The sequence below is a fragment of the Halictus rubicundus genome, chromosome 9 (assembly GCF_050948215.1).
Source record: "Halictus rubicundus isolate RS-2024b chromosome 9, iyHalRubi1_principal, whole genome shotgun sequence".
Lineage (NCBI taxonomy): Eukaryota > Metazoa > Arthropoda > Insecta > Hymenoptera > Halictidae > Halictus > Halictus rubicundus.
The window spans coordinates 13,400,620-13,409,590 of NC_135157.1; the positions used below are offsets into that span (position 1 = coordinate 13,400,620).

The 8,971-nt window shown below is 38.7% G+C and overlaps 3 protein-coding genes across 3 annotated transcripts; 2 read left to right on the forward strand and 1 right to left on the reverse strand.

Annotated features, from left to right (window-relative positions):
* Positions 1 to 72: 72 nt before the first annotated feature.
* Positions 73 to 3,929, reverse strand: Spg7 (SPG7 matrix AAA peptidase subunit, paraplegin). Its single transcript, XM_076793585.1, has 10 exons — positions 3,912 to 3,929; positions 3,485 to 3,758; positions 3,116 to 3,412; positions 2,570 to 2,792; positions 2,180 to 2,485; positions 1,935 to 2,103; positions 1,332 to 1,687; positions 745 to 1,241; positions 360 to 485; positions 73 to 272 (listed from the first exon to the last, which is right to left on the reverse strand). The coding sequence occupies exons 2-10, from the start codon at positions 3,644 to 3,646 to the stop codon at positions 141 to 143; spliced, it is 2,268 nt and encodes a 755-aa protein (XP_076649700.1). The 5' UTR covers positions 3,647 to 3,758; positions 3,912 to 3,929; the 3' UTR covers positions 73 to 140.
* Positions 3,930 to 4,880: 951 nt separating this feature from the next.
* Positions 4,881 to 6,187, forward strand: LOC143357415 (uncharacterized). Its single transcript, XM_076793893.1, has 3 exons — positions 4,881 to 5,613; positions 5,694 to 5,759; positions 6,089 to 6,187. The coding sequence occupies exons 1-3, from the start codon at positions 5,524 to 5,526 to the stop codon at positions 6,185 to 6,187; spliced, it is 255 nt and encodes an 84-aa protein (XP_076650008.1). The 5' UTR covers positions 4,881 to 5,523.
* Positions 6,188 to 6,688: 501 nt separating this feature from the next.
* LOC143357413 (UPF0764 protein C16orf89 homolog) lies at positions 6,689 to 8,963 on the forward strand. The gene is made up of 7 exons (XM_076793891.1): positions 6,689 to 6,814; positions 7,064 to 7,162; positions 7,248 to 7,397; positions 7,470 to 7,765; positions 8,100 to 8,235; positions 8,314 to 8,416; positions 8,486 to 8,963. The coding sequence occupies exons 1-7, from the start codon at positions 6,718 to 6,720 to the stop codon at positions 8,628 to 8,630; spliced, it is 1,026 nt and encodes a 341-aa protein (XP_076650006.1). The 5' UTR covers positions 6,689 to 6,717; the 3' UTR covers positions 8,631 to 8,963.
* Positions 8,964 to 8,971: the final 8 nt, after the last annotated feature.

The following is an 8,971-nucleotide window of genomic DNA, read 5'->3' on the forward strand; positions in this document are numbered from 1 at the left end:
AATAAAGTTGTAAACCATTTTACCTTTCCAGAAATTGTGTTGTGAAAAACAATACAATTGGATCTGTGTTAAAATTATTTTTCTTTTAATAGATGCGCATGTTAATATAAATATCTATTCGAATATGCAATGCTGTCAGTTTAAGTGCTCGTAGCATCTGCAATAAATTCAGCTGGTTCGACAAGTCGTTTCTTTCCGAACGGTGGAGGTCCAAGTAATTTCTCCACATCGTCGTATGTCAATGTTTCCTTTTTCAGTAGCTCTTCAGCCAACTATAAATATATATAAAAGGAAAAAAATTACAAAATACTAAATTTGCACTGAAACCCCAAGAAAAAGTAATCAATGGCTGTACATACCAGTTCTAACTTGTCGTCGTTATCCATTAGTAGCTTTTCTGTTGCTTTGTACACTTCTGTAACTATCCTTCGTACTTCAACGTCCATTAAATTTCCCATTCTTTTGCTGTATAATTTTTTAACTTTCTGTGAGGAGAACAACATTTTATATGTTATCGCAATGTTAAAATACAGTGCCTCTTGCTGATAAAATTGATAGAATATGAATCAATTTATACAATAGTGAACATTGAAATTTATGTATCCGAACAAATACTTTTCACCTTCTACGAATATTTTACACTTTCAATACGCAACTTTTTCTAATTTACACGTGATCAGCTAGACCTAGTAACGATGCGGTATATTCAGATGTAGTAAAGTTAACACGTAAAGTATATCTTACCGCGCTTGTAGCTTCTTCATCGAAAGAGATTAAACCTACAGTAGGACTCATACCAAATTGCTGCACTTGTGAATATGCCATTTTCGTTACTTTCTTCAACTCGTTTTCTGCTGCGGTTGATGTTTTATTAAATTTCATGATTTCTGCAACTCTACCGCCTAACATCATACACATCTTCTGAAATAGTTGCTCTTTACTATAAAGCTTCTGATCTGTCGGGGTATATTGAGAAAAGCCCAAACTCATGTGTGTTCTTGGTACTATCGTCACTTTCAGCAGAGCATCGGTATGTTCCAATAACCAACCCACTAATGCGCGTCCAGCTTCATGATAAGCAACTACCTTTTTCGTAGTGTGTGTTAGCGTACCGGTCTTTTTCGCTATACCTCCTATTGTTCTATCGATTGCATATAAAAGGTCGCTACTGTTGATCGACGTTTTCTTGTCTCTTGCAGCGTGTAACGCCGCTTCATTGCAAACGTTTGCGATATCGGCACCTAGAAATGTATTGCTTATTAAAAAGAGAAGGGAAAAAGATGAATGTAGAATAACATGGGGAATGTACTAATAACAATTCCATACAATACCACTGAAACCGGGTGTGAGATATGCTAAATATCCAGAATATTGATTAGGCTTCCCTTCCAAAGACAACGATCTGAGATGACAATCGAAAATTTGTTTCCTTTCATCTAGATTAGGAAGATCGATCAAAATGTGCCTGTCGAATCTACCAGGTCTCAGTAACGCTTTGTCTAGAACATCTGCTCTGTTTGTCGATGCTAAAATAATAACATCTTCTGCAGTTGTCATTCCGTCCATTTCCACTAATAGCTGATTTAATGTCCGTTCAGATTCATTGTTGCTACCAAATTGGTCCCTTCCTTCTGATCGCTTTTTTCCCACTGCATCTATCTCATCTATGTATATAATGCTAGGTGCTCTATTGAAATAGGTCAAATGAGAAGGTATTGAAACAGTATCTACTAGAGGTGTTCGAGAACCCGAAAATGTTAGGTACCCAATGGTCGAAACGGGTCGGAACGAATGTGCTAGGGAATCCCGAAAATTCTCGAGAACCCGTCCCGATCCCGAATAAAATTCTCGATCCGGCCCGACCTAACATTTTCGGGTTCTCGGACACCTCTTGTATCTAATCGAGAGTATCGAAATCGAGAAGACAATCAAACCTTTTCTTAGCCTGCGCAAATAGATCTCTCACACGTGCAGCACCTAGTCCACCTAACATTTCAATAAATTCGGAACCATTCATCGACAAAAATGGAACATCCGATTCCGTTGCAACCGCTTTAGCTAAAAGTGTTTTTCCGCATCCTGGCGGCCCTAATAGCAGAGCTCCTAAAAATAACATCAATTAATAAAACGTAGTGGGTAAAATTGCAGGATGAAGTAGAGTTTGTAAAATGTAAGCTACCTTTTGGTACCTTAGCGCCAAGTTTCTTGTACCGCTCAGGATGCTTGAGGTAATCGACAAACTCCATAACTTCTGTCTTCGCTTCGTTTAATCCGGCTACATCTTTGAAATGCACACCTTTACCAGAAAATGGCTCTACTAATGTGTATTTTGCACTTTTCTTCTGCGTGATAAAATCCATTGGATTCCGAAACTTTTGAGTACGGAATAAACGTACTAATAAATAGAGAATCGCTCCAAAAAAGACCAAGCCAAAAATTGAGTTTTCAGTTTCTTTTCGAATATATCTAATTGGAATTCCATTCTCTGTACAATTAATATAGAATTTCAATATATGATCAAATAAATGCGTAATGTTAATGTATATATGTATGTGCATATATTTTATACCTGCTGAAATACCCATTTTCTTTTCTAGTTCTCTAATTTTATCCTCCATAGTATTAGCATAATTAAAATCTATCACAGTGAAAGATCTGTTCATTGTCATGTGTCCTTTATATATAGCACCGGGCTGCAGCAATACAGTTACTACGGGTCCAGCAATCTGAATTTCTTTGACTTCTCCTTTTAGAAGCATTTCATTTACAAAATCATTCCAATCAAAATGATTCTGATATACATCAATAAAGCTTGGTTAAATAAGTTATAACAGTATACAATAATATACACTCAAATTGTTTGACTATACATTTTACCGTACATGTTAAGGAAAATACACAAATATAGTTTTCTAATATACATGGCAAATAGTGTACAATTTGTATCTGTGAAATATATATAGGTCGTAACTAGAGCATTAAAGAAAATTGGAGGCATTTACGTACCACCTACTTTTGGTAAGATTGAATTAAATGCATACGATAGAATGTACTAGGAAAAGTAGACTAAACAATTTGTAAATGTATTCCATAAATACGTGTGTGTAACACAAACCTTCGACGTTTCCATGCTAAATCTGTAGGCCATGATTAGCAGTATGATAACAAAGGCTAGAAGCAGTACTTTGCTTGTCAACATATCGAAATTTGGATCTCTGTCGGGTTTCTCATCGGGAGATTTGGGAGATTTCTCGGAGGATCCTTCGTTTGTTTTATTTTTATCCGACAATCTCGAAGTTGTGCTAAAATTTCTTGCACTAACCATCCACGGAGAACAATAAATTCTGACCGGCTCATTTTTGTAAAGCAACAATCGTATCGAATTGAATTCTCTACACACATCTATGTAAATCTGAAACAAACATCCGTTTATAATTACATCACGCAATCGTCGCGAAAGTAAGGCAACAAGCTGATTACTTACTCGATGGGATGCCGGAAAACATAACCTCTTTACCTTATTACTGATATTCAATAACACAGCATTGCTAGTTCCATATTTCTTCCAATTATACTTAAATAATGAACTAACAAGTCTTTGCGAAACGACATATCGTCGCTTCGGCCAATTTATTAAATTTTGCATACCTTAATCGTATTAACTAAAATAATATAAACGCATCGTTTCGCTCGGTGAAACTAATAAGAAGTTACGCAGAGTTGTATCATCGATTTCAACTGGATTTATTTCGTCGAACCTAGAATATAAATAAACAGGAACATATATAGATGCAATCTATTAGTAAATCAAAAATAATGTTGAATAGTATAAAAGTAACGGTAAGTTATGATAATGAAAAAATAAGAAATAGTCGGGGAAAATTTATTATGCACAGATCATTCGAACGCACGGATTGTACTTTTAAAACTTCCACTCGTCGAAATGTTTATGCCTGGTGCCATGTAAGGAGGTACTTATTTCACGTATGTCGTTGTGGGTTAGCCTTGTTGTTAAGTCTCAGTTCCCCCACTCGATCACCCACTACGTCATGAATATTTATATACCGGCAGAGACAAGTAAAGACTCGCTAATTGGTTCTCGAGTCTACCGCTAGATAACACTGATCTTAAATTACTGGACGTTACCATGTTTGATAACACAACAGACGAGGTACAGGAGTAGACCAATCACCCAATGTATTTTTTATACAAAAAATTGTTATAAATATTAACTAGTTGGGATGGGTAGCGGATTTGATATTTTGGAATATGGGAAACGATAAAGTTGCCATTCCTCCGATCCGAGGTCCCACCATTTATTATAGGTATATGGTAAATCTAGTTGTTCTTAACGATGTCGGTATTTCAGATCGTGAGACACGAAACCCCATATAGTGATTGGTCTACTCCTATACCTCGTCTGTGATAACACGGTTACCGATGTGTAATCCACATTACATGAAAACATTTATATTGTATTTTAATTCGTTTTATGTAAGAATCGACAATGAATAAGTAAAGACAATGGAATGAAAAGATCTGCGTATCTGCGTATTTAATTATTGAACCCTTAATTTTTCCCGAACGTCTTACTTATCGTTGAGTTACAATATTGAATTTCGAAATTTTTTCGAATTTTCGTACCACCTCTTTTACTACCATATTCTCCTAATAGAAAATTCGATTTTCGTAAAATTTCGGAAAATTTTGACAGTCTGACTTGTCATTGACTTATACTACTGAATTTTCGTGCCACCTTCTTCGATATCATATTCTCCTAATACAAAGTTCGGCTTTTAAGAATTTTCGAAATTTTCCGGATTTTTTGGATTTCTATTAGGAGAACAGCAAAAGAGGTGCCACCATAGTTTCGTGCCACCTCTTTTACTATCATATTCTCCTAGTACAACACTTAATTTTCTCTAATTTCAACAATTTTGCTGTTCCCGAAATTTTCGAAAACATTAATTTAATTCGAATATCGAATATTCATGTCCAGGGTGGGGAAAGAAGAACACATTAACTGTTGTAACTAATATTCTTTATTTCTCACCAAATAAATTACACTGTTGAACGTGTACATATGGGATCCGACCCAGGCTAAACGTTACAAATTGTAAATTATAACAAACATGTTACTGGCATTAGTGCACTATCTTCGGGTCCTCGAACTTCCGTATTACCGCGAGTTCGACTTAATTACAACGTGTCCCAATTGATACGTTACGAAAATGATTACAACCCCATCCACAGGGACGAAACCCTTATATAATTGATAGTGATTGTTTGGCTTCCTTGCCAATATAAAAGACTCTCCACTTGGACCACTGACAGTACAATACCATTTCTCCAAAACTTCCTATCGTCCGTCTTACAAACGAGAATTTCACATCAAGCACAAGCATGTGAGTTACATTCTATCAATTTTCGAACTTTGATATTTCCGACCTTCTATCAAACTCTCATTCCAGGACATCGAACTTCCTCTACTTTGTCGTTTTAATCACTCTCTGGGAATACAAAATGATCCTCGCGGCGAGGACATTGACATCGAACGAAATGATGAACAACGTACAAACTCCTGTAATTATGACGCACAATCTTCCCAATATGGTAAACGTTTAATCTATTCACTGAACTATAACAGATGTTCCTGCGAATTTTCAACCCCCCGCGTTTTTATGAAATTTCAGATTGATTCGATACAGGAGAATTTGGAGGACAGCGGGACTCGATTGTGCGAGATAGAATATCAAGTCGTAAGTTCCGCTTTTAGTAACCTTTGTTCTGCCCATAATAATTGTAAAATATCGAACAGATTGATATTAACCATAAACTATTTTAGAATTACATAAATCTGAAAAGAGGAAAAAGAAACATTGCCTGAAATTCACTAGCTCTCAATTTTAACATCCGACTATGCAGCTATGCACTATAGCTGCGTGGACGTCAATTTCTATTCTAAATAATTTTAAAGGAACCTAAATAATAAAACAGTATTTCTAAATTGTTCAAATATTTTCCCCGTCTTGTATTTGATCTAGCCATTTTGATCGTAAATGCATAAAATCCGCAATTCCTGTTTCAGACCAGAAAGACCATAGGAAAATGCGTGAAATTAGGCCGCGGATTGACCGGCTGCGTTTCGGAGAAGTATGTGAACCCTTTCCATCAAGATTGCTTCTAAATTCGTTCACCATCATCGTAAGATTAATCCTAAGAAGCACCAAGAGGAGTCGTCGCATTTTCTCAACGGAAATTTCACTCGAAGAATCAACGTGACGCCTCCGATGTAAAACAAAAAAAACATTACTACAAGTCCCCGCAGGTGGTGGGGGATCCTTAATAAAAATTTATTTGGGTGAATTTTACTAGTCTCTGGATTTTCTTTTCTCGAACTTCCTGTACACTCGCGTCGAAGCAGAAGAGCTACGGCCCGGTAGAATTATTTCCGTTCGGAGCTTAATCGAACCTCCCGCGAGTGGATCGTCGGGAAATCTCTCGATCCGAGAGATTCCGTCTCGAGAGACAGATAGCCAGGATTGGACACGTCGAGCATCATGAAGAAAAACTGGCCGTCGTGCTTCCGGTGCGCGTGCCGAGCAGACGCCGTTTTCCCTATCAATTAGGTGAAGTCCTCGCGGCGCGTGCGGTGGGGCTGTTACTATAAAGTCGCCGGGAACGCGAAGATGCTCCTCAGGATCGCAGACGACCCGGATGAAGGGACTTCGAGGGCTCGCTGGCACTTGGGCGATCATGCTTCTCTGCGGGTTCACGCCTTGGGCTCGCGGGAAAATCATTTCGGAAAACTTTGGTGAGACGTGGACATTCTCCTCGACAATCTAAAATATAAGGAAAATAAAATTAGTTCGAATGAATTGATTTGAACTTGAAAAATCATTTTTTGAACATCCGACAGTGGCCAGTCGGACAGTAGTGCAATTTTTTGTGCAACAACGCTTGTGTTGCTTCTTTCGTGTCCAACGTTATAAGACAGCAAGTGAATGATACTACTGATATTGTTTGTTTCATAATTTGTCGCGAACACTCGCCTGCTTTGCAGAGGAAAAGCTGACGGCGCTGACTAAAGTGGTTGATTATATTCATGAGAGGCCAGACCAAATGAACGCCGACGCCACCTTCTCTATCACTATCGTCGAAGGTAATAATATTGCTACCTTGAGACACTTTATAATTTTGAAAAACTCTCGTCACTGAAACAGTGAATAAAATAAATAATGTGACAGCGAACATAGCGGCCACGCTGATGCAGAAAAATGCACGACAGCTGGAAAACAAGTATTGGGAAGCGTTAATAAGAATTTTGAAGCTCTGCGACTCGACAAGACGATACCTGATGGACGCTCTCGTGCCGGAAAACAGGGACGTTCAATTGTGTAAGTTTGTTATCTATACCTTCTACAGTTGACAATTTTGTGACGAATTTGTAGAAAAGAAACTAATTACAGTACACCGCGCGTTGAATAATCCCGTTCTGTGGCTGCGACCCATATTCTGGCAAGATGGCGGCGTGGATAGAGGCAGCCCAACGCCCGACATAACTTATCGAGATATCGGCGATCTGATAATGCAAGGAACGCCCAAGGAAGAAGAGAGCGACCGTTGTCTCGGCGAAATCGTAACGAACGGGCTGAATTCTCGTTATCGAATGCCCGATACGTGCAATCAGATTTTAATGAGGCGGGACCTGACCAGAGGGTATCCTCTGACTCACAGGCTGCTGATCGTCCAAGTGGCGAAGACGGTTCGAGGAATTTAGTATCGTTTCACCCTTGTGCCAATAACCAACATTTTCCACGATGTTCAATTGCATAGTCCCACCGAATATTTTTATGTCTTAATTAATCTGGGATCAATGGACTGCGGATTAAAGATGGCCTGGCACAATTTAAAGCGCGAGAGAAATTGAGAATTTGATCGTAATAATTAATTGAAGAAGACGGATATACTCACAAAATTCCTGAATAGAATCGTATAGTCACAAAAATGGCTCCCACCTCTTGAGATTGATGCAGACAATTTTTATTTTGCATAAGGCACTTACTTTTTCACTTTTAAGGGTTTTCGGTTTATTTTAGCTGGGTTGCGAGCACGGTCTGCCGATGCGCATGTCCGATTTGGTAGCCTCTTACTGTTCCTCGATCCTCCAGGATCTAACCGACATCGAGGCAGCTGGATTCCCTTACCAGACACCGGACTTGATGATGGAACAAGGTGAAAGGAATCAACGAGTCCCCGCCTTTATGAGTTCGTCTTTTTCTGTTGTCACTTAATTTTTCTCCGAATTTGAAGTTCTTCTGTGCGGAATGGAAGGCTTCCTCGAGTTCACCGGCGGCCATTTTGAACGATTGCTGTTGGGGTGGGCGCAACCCAGTGGCTGTTTCAGTTCCTTCGGGTGAGTGTTATCGGTGAAGCAAGTTTGACCAGTTTGACAACTAGGAAAATTACGTTTCTCTTTTTTCAGAAACAAATCCCTGGAAAATGCGCCTCGGAAGGTGAGAAGAGCTTCGACGCCGACAGACTTCGGTTGCGACAGCCATGCCACCGGCCTCGCAGCGGCAACTCTTTCGTTGTTCATCCGCGAGAACGTGGAAAACGCGTTTAAATAGAAAACCATCTCGCAAGCCATTGTGAAAATGTCTCGCACGCCTCCGCATTCGAATTCCCATTCACCGAGGAAACCAGAGTACAGTCGATCGAGTTAATTCGTTTATTTAGAAGCAACCTTATATAATATTTGTACTTTCTCGTTTATTAGTAGCTTCAAATATCAGCGGATTAGCAGTGAAACACTTCGAGTACTTAATCGTTAATTCAGACTTGGAACATCTCCGAAGAGTTCGTCGCTTCTTTAAATAAATAAATTAGTACTTACATATGGACGAACATCGTTGCGTCAACGGTTACTTCGGATATAAATGATTTAAAAAAGAAAAGAAGAACGAAGTTA